Genomic DNA, 14838 nt, shown 5'->3' with positions numbered 1-14838 from the left:
GTACAAGGCAATATAGAAATATATGTTGAACTTATCTGTGTTTTTTTGTGCTTGCTACTCCCTTTGGAGGCACACAGAAAAAAGTTTAAAGCCCAAATGTACTTTATATGAATCATATGTTAGAGTGAACTTTGAGAAAATATATTGCATAATCGTCCTAAAGCCCTATGTAAGGCACATTTTACTTCTCTATTCCTCAAACTGTAGATCAAGGGATTCAACATGGGGATTACCAGGGTGTAAAATATGGAAGCCACTTTATTGGTGTCAAAGGAATGACTGGGCTTGGGCTGCAGGTACATAAAGATTAAAGTCCCATAGAACACTACCAGCACAGTCAGGTGGGATCCACAGGTGGAGAAGGCTTTGTGCCTGCCCTCAACTGACTTCAGTCTGAGAATGGAAGCAACTATGAGTATGTATGAAAGAAAAACTATTAAGAGGGATGAAATCAAATCAAAAACTGATAAAATAAGAATGACCAATTTGATTTCATGTGTGTCTGAGCAGAGCAAAGATAACAAGGGGAGAATGTCACAGTAGAAATGCCTGATGACAGTGTAGCCACAGAAGGATAAATTAAAAATCTTTATGGTGACTAGAAGAGAAATAAATGTGCTGTAGAGATAAGGGATTGCCACCAGCACAGAACACATCCTTTGTGACATGATGACTGTGTAGCACAAAGGGTTACAGATAGCCACATAGCGGTCGTAGGACATTGCTGACAGAATAAAAAATTCAGTAGTTATGAATATCAGAAAGAAAACTAGCTGTGTAGCACAAAAATAATAGGGGATTGTATTTTCATCTACAACAAAATGTGCCAACATTTTTGGTCCTACAGCTGTTGAATAACCAAGATCAGTGATAGCCAGGTGTCTGAGAAAAAAGTACATGGGAGTTTGTAGCTCGGAGTCCATCTTGGTGAGGATGATGATGCCCAAGTTGCCCACCGCTGATATCATGTAGATGGTGAGAAACAGCCCGAACAATGGGGCCTGCAGCTCTGGGCGGTTTGTGATTCCCGTCAGAATGAATTTGTTCAGCACTGTTAGATTGTGTTTGTCCATCTAGGTCTATCAGGAAACCTATTCTAAACGGAGAAATCACCATCATCAATAGCTTTTATATAACATCATCTGGTAGATTTATAGTATGCAAACCCAGTATGAAGAGTATAAATCCAAACGTTCCACTTAGGATATTTGAATACATACCCAACTCCTACAAATTTTACACACACAGATACATATTAGATAAATTGATGGATACATGGGTAGATAGATGAAACAAAAATGAATAATATGTTAACCCTTTAGGTGTTAGGTACATGGATATTGATTGTACTCTTCTTAAACCTTGTCTTTTTCACTTTCCTAAAAAAAAAACATGAATACATTTGAACCCTCTCCTTCAAAACATTATCTTATGAAAACTCATGCATATAGATGGTCCAGGATGGAACAATCAACATACTAAACAGGTTTTCAATAGATACATAATTGATCACAGTGGAATTTTTTTGTCTTTATACATGAAAACATCCCTAGAGATATATGTTTCTTGATGCAAACTCTGCTATTCCTTTATTTGTAATGTATACAATGTGGTATTTTGGGCAAATAGCTTAAGATATATGAATCTTTTTATCCCCATCTGAAAAATCATATTCCAACTCTTTTTTGTAGGGTTGTTAGGAAGGCTAAATGAGAGTTAAATTCTTCAAGGTGTCTATGATAGTTGAAAATAACTAAATTAGTATGTGCCTAGTACTATTTATTCTACCTATCTGTTTGTTCATCTTTCTGTCTGTTTATATATCTATCTATCTTTTTTTAATGTTGACAGAAATTACTTGAAATTATCATTTTTTTATTGTTAATTATTTTGATCTTTAAGATATTTATAGGTATATTCTTCTGGACTGTGACTTAAGTTCTTTGTCACCATTTTCATGATGAATAGGTTCATTAGGGATGTTCTGCTTGTAACTGACCCCAGCCCCATAGTCCATAACAACCATTCTATGACTAAAGTGTCTAAAAGTTCCATTCTTTAGATTACTTTCTTTTTTGGTCTACTTAAAATGCTTTCACGTCCAGTTGGGCATTAATACTGGAACTGACACATTCTAAGTTTTTTGTATCAAATCAGGTATATACTTTTTTCTCATGGAGAAACCTAAGAAATATGAGGCAATCTGGACAAATAGTGAAAACTTGTTGCCATAAACTCTCCCTTGTAAACATGTGTCCTGTACTTTTTATGAAAAAGAAAGTTTAAAAAATCTCAATATGATATAGTAGCATAGGCGAAGAAGCAAATGTACTGATGATGACATCTATGGGAATTACCAGAAGTTATTTAAAATCTTTTTGAACACAAAGCATGTTCCATTAAAATTGGGACTTTTATGTGGCATGAGATATCACAGATAAATTAAAGTATAATCTTTAAAAAATGTATCTGAATATACCACAGATGTTTCAAAAATAAAACATAGCTCTACAGGTTAATATAACAAAATTAGAGGTTTAAAACTTTGTGATATCACTGTTTCATAAGTATGTGTGTGTATCTATCCATCCTTCCATCCATCCATCCATACATCCATCCATCAGTCTGTCCATCCATCTGTCCATCCATCTATCCATCTGACTGTCTATCTGCCTGTCTATCATCTATCTGTCTGTCTGTCATCTGTCTATGTATCTATCATCTATCTATCTATCTATCTATCTATCTATCTATCTATCTATCTATCTATCTATCTATCTATCTATCTATCTATCTATCTATCTATCTATCTACCTACGTACCTATCAATCTATCCATCTTCTTATCTAAGTATGTATTTATCTATCTGGCATGTATCTATTCCTGAATACTACGAGCAGAGCAGTCTCTGTGTAAGTTATTAGTCAGCAAATGCAGACATTAAATTTCCTAACATTAAGTTATAAAAGTGAATAAATGAAGTGCACATTTATCTCATATAAAACATATCAAGAATAATGGTGGAAAGCAGATGGAATTGAAACAAAATTCTTAATATTTTTCTGTGGCTTTGATAGCAATTAAAATGTCTCTATAATATTCTAGATATTAGTAATACATGGCAATGTATAAAAAATTCTACATTTTACCTGTAATGAATCTGTTTTGACACCCATGTGCTTCTCAATGTGGCATAGTTGGAACAACTTATAGCACTCTCTCAGCCCTTGAGGCTCTCCCTGAGGAGATACCAAGCAATGTGTTAATTATGTCTGAAGGACCTGAAACCTTAATAAAATGTCTAGGATATTTGTTAGTTTTCTAAACAATTTGTATTCACCTGGAAGTAAGTTTCTTTTAGATACATTTATTCATTTATTCTCAGTTAAATTTCAATTTGTCCATCCAAAGATTTAGAGTAAAATATTTTACTTTTGTGTCAGACCACTCAATATGCCCCCATTGGCATAATGTTCTCAAATGGAATAAAATTAGTACATTTCTTAAATATAATTCACCACATCTTTGTGTTTTTTTTTCTGTATTTTTTTTTTTGCCTTGGGGATGGGTATTACTCACTTTGACACCTCCTATTATTGCAAATTGTCTATTTAAAGCTTGTCTCTTATTTTAATTTATTGGATTAAAATATTCTATTATATTGGTATGAGTCAACATGAGAACCAACAGCTACATACATCCATTAATAGTTTGAACATGGAATGTATGGAATATAAATCTCAGAAAATTGGAAGTTGTAAAAAATGAAATGAAACACATATAGATCAATATCCTAGGCATTAGTGAGCTGAAATGGACTGGTATTATCCATCTTGAATTAGACAGTCACATGGTATACTACACCGGAATGAAAAATTGAAGAGGAATGTCATCATACTTATCCTCAAAAAGAACATTTCAAGACCCCTCATGAAGTGTAATGCTGTCAGTGATAGGACAATATCCAAAAGCCTCCAAAGAACACAAGTTTGCACTACTAGTATTCAAATTTACCCACCAAGTAGTATTGCAGAAAATGAGACATTGAAGACTTTACTAACTTATGAAGTCAGAAATGCATCAAAATTGCAATTGAGATGTATTGATCGTTCATGTTCGATTGGATTGTTAAAGGTGGAAAAAAGAAGAATTGGTATTTGGAAAATAAGGTATTGGTGATAGAAATAACACCAGAGATTACATGTTGGAATATTGCAAGACCAACGAATTCTTCATCACAAGTAACTTTTTTCAAGGACAGAAGCGGAGAGTATACAAGTGAACCTTCCCAAGTGGAATACACAGGAATCAAATTGACTGCATCTGTTGAAAGAGATGATGGAGAAGCTCAATATCATCAGTTAGAACCAAGCCAGGGCCCAATATTGGAATGGACCATTGATTGCTCATATGCAAGTAGAAGTTGAAGCGAAAGAAAATTAGAGCAAGTCCTAGAGATCCAAAATACGACCTTGAATATATCCCACCTGAGTTTAGAGATCATCTCAAGAATGGATTTGACACATTGAACACCAATAACCAAAGATTAGACAAGTTTGGAACAACATCAAGCATCATAGATGAGGAATGCAAAAGGTCATTAAAAAGGAAAGGGAAAACCAAAATGGATGTCAGAAGAGACTCTGAAACTTTCTCTTAAACATAAAAAAAAAAAAAAAAAAAAAATTTGTAGCTAAAAAGAGAATGGAAAAAATAATGAAGTTAAAAATTGAACTGCAGATTTCAAAGGGTGGCTCAAGAAGGCAAAGTAAGGTATGATAATGAAATGGACAAAGGTCTGGAGTTAAAAACCCAAAAGGGAAGAATATGCTTGACATTTTTCAAGCTGAAAAGACTGAAGAAAAAATTCAAGACAAGTGAGCTAATAATATGGCATGTTATTCATATCTTACTAAAAGGTTTTAATAAATAAAAGTAACAGGAAAAAAAGCCAATTTCTCTGACATTCTAGGTAAGAAATAAGAGCTATATCCATGTATAAAGCCCTTTAAAAGATGCAGAACCCATGCTTACTCAAGTAGATGTTAAATGTCTTTATGGTTAGAAAAATCATGGAAATTTAATGACTTTGTGAAAAATAAAGCCTTGGAAACTGTGTCACTCATTTTAAAATAAGTTCAAAATTTCCATAGAATCAATTGGTTGAGATGGACAAAGGAAAGTTCAAGGAAGAGATGAGTTTTAAAAGTGCCAGCATTTTCTATGAGAGAATAAGTATTCAATTTTTATTTTGCCTGATCTAGGTTTGCATGTGAAAGCTGGACAATGAATAAGGAAGACCGAAGAAGAGTTGACGCCTTTGAGTTGTGGTGTTGGCGAAGAATATTGAATATACCATGGACTGCCAAAAGAATGAACAAATCTGTCTTGGAAGTGCGGCCAGAATGCTCCTTAGAGGCAAAGATGGCGAGACTGAGTCTAACATACTTTGGACATGTTGTCAGGAGGGGTAAGTCCCTGGAGAAGGAAACCATGCTTGGCAGAGTACAGGGTCAGCAGAAAAGATGAAGACCCTCAGTGAGGTGGATTGACACGGTGGCTGCAACAACGAGCTCAAGCATAACAACAATTGTGAGGATGGCACAGGACCAGGCAGTGTTTCGTTCTGTTGTGCATAGGGTCACTATGAGTCGGAACTGACTCGACAGCACCTAACAACAACAACAACAACAGGGTTGACTAATTTCTATTGCTTCAAGTAATAAACTAATATTTTAGGCTAAGAATTATGGAAATAAAGAAATAAACCTGATTCAGGAAAGAAGGTTTAATGCAAAAAAAAGTCTAGTAGTGGGACCTGATGGCTCTCATTGATCAGTATCTCAGCAAAATCAAAGTTAATATATTTACAAGTTTCTTGCCCTTATATTGAATTCCAAAAAAAAATTGAAGCTCACCCAGTAAAAACGTCCAGGAAGCAGAAGATGATAGGGAACAAATCGCCTCAGAATTCCCCCCCCTCTTTTTTTATTAACTTTTATTGAGCTTCAAGTGAACGTTTACAAATCAAGTCAAACTGTCACATATAAGTTTATATACACCTTACTCCGTTCTCCCACTTGCTCTTCGCCTAATGAGTCAGCCCTTCCAGTCTCTCCTTTCGTGACAATTTAGCCAGCTTCCAACTCTCTCTATCCTCCCATCCCCCCTCCAGACAGGAGATGCCAACACAGTCTCAAGTGTCCACCTGATATCATTAGCTCACTCTTCATCAGCATCTCTCTCCTACCCACTGTCCAGTCCCTTTCATGTCTGATGAGTTGTCTTTGGGAATGGTTCCTGTCTTGGGCCAACAGAAGGTTTGGGCACCATGACCGCCGGGATTCCTCTAGTCTCAGTCAGACCATTAAGTATGGTCTTTTTGTGAGAATTTGGGGTCTGCATCCCACTGATCTCCTGCTCCCTCAGGGGTTCTCTGTTGTGCTCCCTGTCAGGGCAGTCATCGATTGTGGCCGGCCACCAACTAGTTCTTCTGGTCTCAGGATGATGTAGGTCTCTGGTTCACGTGGCCCTTTCTGTCTCTTGGGATCTTAGTTATCGTGTGACCTTGGTGTTCTTCATTCTCCTTTGATCCAGGTGGGTTGAGACCAATTGATGTATCTTAGACGGCCGCTTGTTAGCATTTAAGACCCCAGACGCCACATTTCATAGTGGGATGCAGAATGTTTTCATAATAGAATTATTTTGCCAATTGACTTAGAAGTCCCCTTAAACCATGGTCCCCAAACCCCCACCCTTGCTCCGCTGACCTTTGAAGCATTCATTTTATCCCGGAAACTTCTTTGCTTTTGGTCCAGTGCAATTGAGCTGACCTTCCATGTATTGAGTATTGTCCTTCCCTTCACCTAAAGCAGTTCTTATCTACTAACTAATCAGTAAAAAACCCTCTCCCCCCCTCCCTCCCTCCCCCCCTCATAACCATAAAAGTATATGTTTTTCTCAGTTTATACTATTTCTCAAGATCTTATAATAGTGGTCTTATACAGTATTTGTCCTTTTGCCTCTGACTGATTTCGCTCAGCATAATGCCTTCCAGGTTCCCCCATGTTATGAAATGTTTCACCAGTTCGTCACTGTTCCTTATCGATACGTAGTATTCCATTGTGTGAGTATACCACAATTAATTTATCCATTCATCCGTTGATGGACACCTTGCTTGCTCCCAGCTTTTTGCTATTGTAAACAGAGCTGCAATAAAAATGGGTGTGCATATATCTGTTTGTGTGAAGGCTCTTATTTCTCTAGGGTATATTCCGAGGAGTGGGATTTCTGGGTTGTATGGTAGTTCTATTTCTAATTGTTTAAGATAATGCCAGATAGATTTCCAAAGTGGTTGTACCATTTTACATTCCCACTAGCAGTGTATGAGAGTTCCAATCTCTCCGCAGCCTCTCCAACATTTATTATTTTGTGTTTTTTGGATTAATGCCAGCCTTGTTGGCGTGAGATGGAATCTCATCGTAGTTTTAATTTGCATTTCTCTAATGGCGAATGATCAAGAGCATTTTCTCATGTATCTGTTAGCTGCCTGAATATCTTCTTTAGTGAAGTGTGGGTTCATATCCTTTGCCCACTTCTTGATTGGGTTGTTTGTCTTTTTGTGGTTGAGTTTGGACAGAATCATATAGATTTTAGAGATCAGGCGCTGGTCGGAGATGTCATAGCCGAAAATTTTTTCCCAGTCTGTAGGTGGTCTTTTGACTCTTTTGGTGAAGTCTTTAGATGAGCATAGGTGTTTGGTTTTTAGGAGCTCCCAGTTATCTGGTTTCTCTTTGTCATTTTTGGTAATGTTTTGTATTCTGTTCATGCCTTGTATTAGGGCTCCTAAGGTTGTCCCTATTTTTTCTTCCATGATCTTTACTGTTTTAGTCTTTATGTTTAGGTCTTTGATGCACTTGGAGTTAGTTTTTGTGCATGGTGTGAGGTATGGGTCCTGTTTCATTTTTTTGCAAATGGATGTCCAGTTATGCCAGCACCATTTGTTAAAAAGACTATCTTTTCCCCAATTAACTGACACTGGGCCTTTGTCAAATATCAGCTGCTCATATGTGGATGGATTTATCTCTGGGTTCTCAATTCTGTTCCACTGGTCTATGTGTCTGTTTTTGTACCAGTACCAGGCTGTTTTGACTACTGTGGCTGTATAATAGGTTCTGAAATCAGGTAGAGTGAGGCCTCCCACTTTCTTCTTCTTTTTCAGTAATGCTTTACTTATCCGAGACTTTTTCCCTTCCATACAAAGGTGGTGATTTGTTTCTCCATCACCTTAAAAAATGACATTGGAATTTGAATCAGAAATGCACTGTATATACAGATGGCTTTTCATAGAATAGACATTTTTACTATGTTAACTGTTCCTATCCATGAGCAAGGTATGTTTTTCCACTTAAGTATGTCCTTTTTAATTTCTTGTAGTAGAGCTTTGTAGTTTTCTTTGTATAGGTCTTTTACATCTTTGGTAAGATTTATTCCTAAGTATTTTTTTTTAATTTTATTTTATCTTTTGGGGGGCTACTATGAATTGTATTGATTTGGTGATTTCCTCTTCGATGTTCTTTTTGTTGATGTAGAGGAATCCAAGTGATTTTTGTGTTTATCTTATAACCTGAGACTCTGCCAAACTCTTCTATTAGTTTCAGTAGTTTTCTGGAGGATTCCTTAGGGTTTTCTGTCTATAAGATCATGTCATCTGCAAATAGAGATAATTTGACTTCCTCTTTGCCAATCCGGATGCCGTTTATTTCTTTGTCTAGCCTAATTGCTCTGGCTAGGACTTCTAGCACAATGTTGAACAAGAGCAGTGATAAAGGGCATCCTTGTCTGGTTCCCGTTCTCAAGGGAAATGCTTTCAGGCTCTCTCCATTTAGAGTGATGTTGGCTGTTGGCTTTGCATAGATGCCCTTTATTATGTTGAGGAATTTTCCTTCAATTCCTATTTTGTGAGAGTTTTTATCATAAATGGGTGTTGGACTTTGTCAAATGCCTTTTCTGCATCAATTGATAAGATCATTTGGTTTTTGTCATTTGTTTTATTTATATGCTTGATTACATTAATGGTTTTTCTAATATTAAACCAGCCCTGCATACCTGGTATAAATCCCACTTGGTCGTGGTGAATTATTTTTTTGATATGTTGTTGAATTCTATTGGCTAGAATTTTGTTGAGGATTTTTGCATCTATGTTTATGAGGAATATAGGTCTGTAATATTCTTTTTTTGTGATGTCTTTACCTGGTTTTGGTATCAGGGAGATGGTGGCTTCATAGAATGAGTTAGGTAGTATTCCGTCATTTTCTATGCTTTGAAATACCTTTAGTAGTAGTGATGTTAACTCTTCTCTGAAAGTTTGGTAGAACTCTGCAGTATAGCCATCCGGGCCAGGAGTTTTTTGATTTTTTTGTTGGGAGTTTTTTGATTACCCTTTCAATCTCTTTTTTTGTTATGGGTCTATTTAGTTGTTCCACTTCTGATTGTGTTAGTTTAGGTAGGTGTTGTTTTTCCAGGAATTCATCCATTTCTTCTAGGTTTTCAAATTTGTTAGAGTACAGTTTTTTGTAATAATCTGATATGATTCTTTTAATTTCATTTGGGTCTGTTGTGATGTGGCCCTTCTCGTTTCTTATTCGGGTTATTTGTTTCCTTTCCTGTATTTCTTTAGTCAGTCTAGCCAATGGTTTAACAATTTAGTTAATTTTTTCGAAGAACCAGCTTTTGGCTTTGTTAATTCTTTCAATTGTTCTTCTGTTCTCTAATTCGTTTAGTTCAGCTCTAATTTTTATTATTTGTTTTCTTCTGGTGCCTGATGGATTCTTTTGTTGCTCACTTTCTATTTTTTCAAGTTGTAGGGACAGTTCTCTGATTTTGGCTCTTTTTTCTTTTTGTATGTGTGCATTTATCAATATAAATTGGCCTCTGAGCACTGCTTTTGCTGTGTCCCAGAGGTTTTGATAGGAAGTATTTTCATTCTCATTGCATTCTATGAATTTCCTTATTCCCTCCTTGATGTCTTCTATAACCCAGTCTTTTTTCAGGAGGGTATTGTTCAGTTTCCAAGTATTTGATTTATTTTCCCTAATTTTTCTGTTATTGATTTCCACTTTTATTGCCTTGTGGTCTGAGAAGATGCTTTGTAATATTTCAATGTTTTGGATTCTAGAATTCCCCCTTTTTTGTGAGTAACATTTTTTTTTTTATTGTAATTTAGATGAAGGTTTCCAGAACAATCTAGTTTCTTAAATACTGCACATATTATTTTAAGAGATTGGTTAACAACCCCACATGTCAACGCTCTCCCTTCTCAACCTTGGTCTCCCTATTACCAGTTTTCCTGTTCCCTCCTGCCTTCTAGTCCTTGTACCTGGGCTGGTATTCCCCTTTAGTCTCATTTTATTTTGTGGGCCTGTCCAATCTTTGGCTAAAGGTTGAACCCAGGAGTTACTTCATTGCTGAGCTAAAAGGGTGTCCAGGGGTCATATCCTCAGGATTTCTCCAGTCTCTGTCAAGCCAGCAAGTCTGGTTTTTCTTTCAGAGTTAGAATTGTGTCCTCCATTTTTCTCTAGCCCTGTCCAGGGCCCTTTATTGTGATCTCTGTCAGAGCAGTCAGTGGTGGTAGCCAGGTACCATCTAGTTGTGCTGGACTCATTCTTGTGGAGGCCATGGTAGATATGGCCCATTAGTCTTTTGGACTAATCCTTCCCTTCTATCTTTAGTTTTCTTCATTTTTGCTTGTTCCCAAAGTGGCAAGATCAATGAAGTATCCTAGATGGCCTCTCATGGGCTTTAAGACTCCAGACACCATTTGCAGAAGTAGAATGTAGAACATTTTCTTTATAAACTCTGTTATCCCAATTGAGCTAAATGTTCCCTAAGGCCATGGTTCCCACAGTGCTCAGGGAAGCAATTCAGTCCTTCAGGTAGTTTGGATGTGTCTATGGAGCCTCCATGACCTTGCTTGTACAAGCTGTGCTGGCTTCCCCAGTGTTGTGTACTATCTTTCCCTTCATCCAAATTACCATTTATCTATTGCCTACTTAGTGTTTTTCCTTCCCCAACCCTCCTCTCCCTTGGAGACACCCCTTTTTAAAGAAGTAACATCAATCTTGACAAGCCCCTGACTGACTTCTACAAATCATTGGCTGCAGTGATTTAGCTTTTTTTGCTTTGTTTTGTTTTGAATTCTACTTCCATCTTAATTTTTAAGCGCTGGCTGAACTCACAAAGGCAGAAAGCCTCAATTTTTTTTTTTTTTTTAAATGGGAACTTCCTTGTTTATTTTTTAGCATCTTCCTTACCAAACCAAAAACCAAACCTTTACCATCGATTCGATTCTGACTCATTTTGACCATATAGGACAGAATAGAACTTCCCCCTAAGGTTTGGAAGGAGTGGCTGGTGGATTTGAACTGCTGCCCTTTTCATTATCAGCTAAGCTCGTAACCACTGTGTCACCAGGGATTCTGTTCCTTACTACTTAATGATAATTCCCGAAATCCCTCACTGCGCATTTATTACAAACCTGCTCAGACTATGTCCTGCATCCACTTTGATATGGTTTTCCATTGTTTGGTTTCAGCTCGTCAAGTATCCAAAATGTCCAAAATGAACCCATTAGGTTGCTGGGTCAATTTATTAATTCATTGTCTTTATTGAATTTCTTTTTTCTCCCAGACATTTTCCTAGTTATTCACTATTTTATGAATCCCATTGTTACTTCTCTTCTTTTAATCTGATACTTTTTGTCATCTCAGAGATGACATCACTAATGCAGAAAATTGACATTAAGAGGTAATTTAGAGTAGTTGTTATGAGCCTGGAACATGGAACTAGACCTTGTTTGAAACTTGGTTCTAATGCTTAAGACCACTGTAACTTGCACAATTTATTTATCCTTCATGAGTTGAACTTAGATAATTTATTTACCCTCTCTGAACCTCCATTCTTGGGGAATCTCACCCATGCAGTAGGGTGTCGGGAAAACAAGTACTTAAGGTTCTCAAATGGCTCATCAGTCCAGTTCTTACAGTACTGATGAATTTGTGGTTTTCTTTACTTCAGTGTGGTGGATTCAACCTTTGAGCCCATTGAGTTGGACAGCTTTTGAGGTAGCCAAGAGGGCTTCACAGGGGCCAGTCCACTTCTGCTGAAGGGAGTTACCTTTCCACGCCTTGAGAAGAACCTAGTCACCAAACTGGAATGGATAGAGGACACCTTTGTCTCAGGCAGGCTCCTCAGGTGAGTGTACCTGTGGAGGGAACACAGAGGCACCTGAAGGACCAGCAAATATTTAGTAATTTGAACATCTCCAACCTCATGGAGGGAAGGAGGTTAGTCATAATTAAGGCAGGCTATGTTGGCTGTATTGGGGTTATCTAATAAAGTGTGCTCATATAATAGCTCAACAAAACTAAGACCTAATTTGCCTCTAGGGATGGATTGAACTCTTAAGAAGGCCAAGGCAGAACATTTTTCCATATCAATTTGGTCTCTTGGCACAGCTTTGCTAGGTGTCTACTCAAAGTCTGGTTAGCACACCATACTTTGCAGCTGGACTGGTATCTCCAGGCTATGTGTAAGTTCCAATTAATGTCCTGGTCTGTTGCCACCAATTGTACCACAAAGTTCACAAAATGGGGCCCGTTGTTGTTGCCAATAAGATGGGAAGCCAAATCAAGAGATGATTTCATTTAGGAGGTGTTTCACAAACTCATTTGCCTTTCCAGGTCTGCAAGAAAAATCTTCAACACAATTAGTGAAGGGGTCAATAAAGACTAGCAGATATTTGTAATTGCCAGGAGCTTGAGACATCTCAGTGAAATCAATCTGCCAGTAGTCTCTAGGCATTGCCCCAGTTCACTGGACTCCTGGGGGCACTTCAGTAGGGTTCTTGGGATTATTCACACAGGAGGGGCAGCTCTTTACCACTTCCAAAATAGTGGTGTTCACCTATGATCCAATTAAATGTCTCTTAACCCAGTCATATAATTGTATCAAAAACCTATTGCTCTGTCCTGCTGCATTCTAAGGGGTCTGTGTCGTTCTCCTCTAGGCTAGGTGTAAAAGCTTGACAATACATCTGAATTTTGGAATCCAGATGTTGCAAAAACCAACCATGCCCAAAAAACCTGGATGCTATCTTCATTTGGTAAGGGCCGCCAGCCTGCAGATAGCATCTTGTCGCACAGGGAGGAATTCTCGCTCTGCCTATCTGATTTTAAAACTCAGATAAATCACCTCCTTTTGGTAGACCTGAGCATTTTGCTTCTGAGGTCTGATACCCTACATTTCCTTAAAAGTTCGAAACCTCTATGGTATTCTGGAGGCAAGCATACTCACTATGGTTAGTGATGAGTAAACATACTGGAGGAGTTTACCATTGGTCAGGGTGAATTCTCTCAATTTCTTAGCTACAGTAGGCCCGAAAGGAGTGGGGCTGTTTTTAAACCCCTAGGGAAAGACTAGTCTACAGAGTTGTTGCTTTTGTCCATTATCCAAGTCTTTTTACTCAAAGGCAAAGACTTCCCTTTTTTTTCCACTCAGATGCAAAAGAATGCATCTTTCAGATCCAGTACAGTGAAACTGGAAAAACTGAGCACTGAGGTAAAAAGCAGGGTGTAGTTTTTTTATGGGTTAGAAACTGCAGGGTGGACCATGACTTTTTACCTGATTGATGGCTCACAGATTCTGAATAAACTGGTATTCTCCATTTTTCTTTTTCACTGGCAAGATGCAGGTGTTGAACTGTGACTGATACGGTCTGAACAGTCTGTATTTCATGTATCTGGTGATGATTTTGCCCATACCTGTCAGGCCTCTGCCCAGATGGAGTATTGCTAAAGTGGAGGGGTAACTATGCCAGGTTGGGGCTCAACTGCCACCAGGGAAACATTTTGGCACATGCTGGCACCTTCTTGGTCCATACCCATAACCACAGGACCAATGCATGCTTGATGTTTGGCCCTACTGATCCATGGTAGTGTCCTTCCATGCTGTAATTGGTGGGTGACTGTGTGGTAGGGGCCATCTACACTCACCATCCATTCTGTGCTTGCAGTTTGCACAAGTTTCTTTTCAGCAATGAAACTGGACAATCAGACATGTAGAGCAAAGAATGTGTTAATGACTTTCCTTGTATAGAGCAGCTTAGAAACTGAAGAAGGGATGGTTCTCCTCTTACCTGAGACTCCCACACTGACACAGTTTGTTTTGTTGGAGCTGTATTTTTCAGGCTCAGGACAAAGTGGTTTGCTCCGGTATCCACTAGAAACTGTACAGTCCCCCCCACCTCACACACACCTTCATTATAATCAGTGGCTTAGGTGGGAGACTTTCCTCCAGTCCTCTTCAATTAGAGTCTTTACCCATTGGCATCATGGCCCATTAGGCAACCCCATGCTCTTTCTTACCTCTGGGTTAGAATTTAGGGCTTCTCTCTTCCAATATCCACTCTCTTTGTACTAGGTTCATTGACCTCCACTTAATGGGGATCAGGGCTTTCCACCTCCCTCTCTCTTCAGGGGCCCTCCACTTGTTGAGCTGCCAAGAAACAGGTCATTTCCCTAGAAGGCATTGTCCAGGAATGTGGCCTTTCTCTTATGATCAGTGATTTTTCTCTTTTCCTCTTCCTGATCCCAATAGGAATATACCCGGCAGACAAGCTTAAAAATACAAGATCCCTAACTCCACATCTTCCTGAAGTTTTGGAGTTTTCTCCATATATCCTGGGCACTCTGATAAAAATCATATTCATGATGTCAGCAATTTTAAGATTCTCAAGGTCTGTTACTGTCTAAATGCCTCATACACACGTGTTACACACTC

At 38.1% G+C, this 14838-nt stretch overlaps 1 protein-coding gene across 1 annotated transcript; it reads right to left on the bottom strand.

The window, feature by feature from the left end:
- On the bottom strand, positions 1-1671 carry LOC100673921 (olfactory receptor 8K3-like). The gene has a single exon (XM_003422679.3). It carries the CDS (start codon positions 1071-1073, stop codon positions 120-122), a length of 954 nt encoding a protein of 317 aa, XP_003422727.2. The 5' UTR covers positions 1074-1671; the 3' UTR covers positions 1-119.
- Between the last annotated feature and the right edge of the window lie 13167 nt (positions 1672-14838).

Source organism: Loxodonta africana, chromosome 7, assembly GCF_030014295.1.
Source record: "Loxodonta africana isolate mLoxAfr1 chromosome 7, mLoxAfr1.hap2, whole genome shotgun sequence".
Classification (NCBI taxonomy): Eukaryota; Metazoa; Chordata; class Mammalia; order Proboscidea; family Elephantidae; genus Loxodonta; species Loxodonta africana.
This window is presented reverse-complemented; position numbering and strand designations above follow the sequence as displayed.

Bases quoted from the DNA above. Each gene is read 5' to 3' on its own strand.
- LOC100673921 (XM_003422679.3), bottom strand. From the start codon at position 1,073: ATGGACAAACACAATCTAACAGTGCTGAACAAATTCATTCTGACGGGA.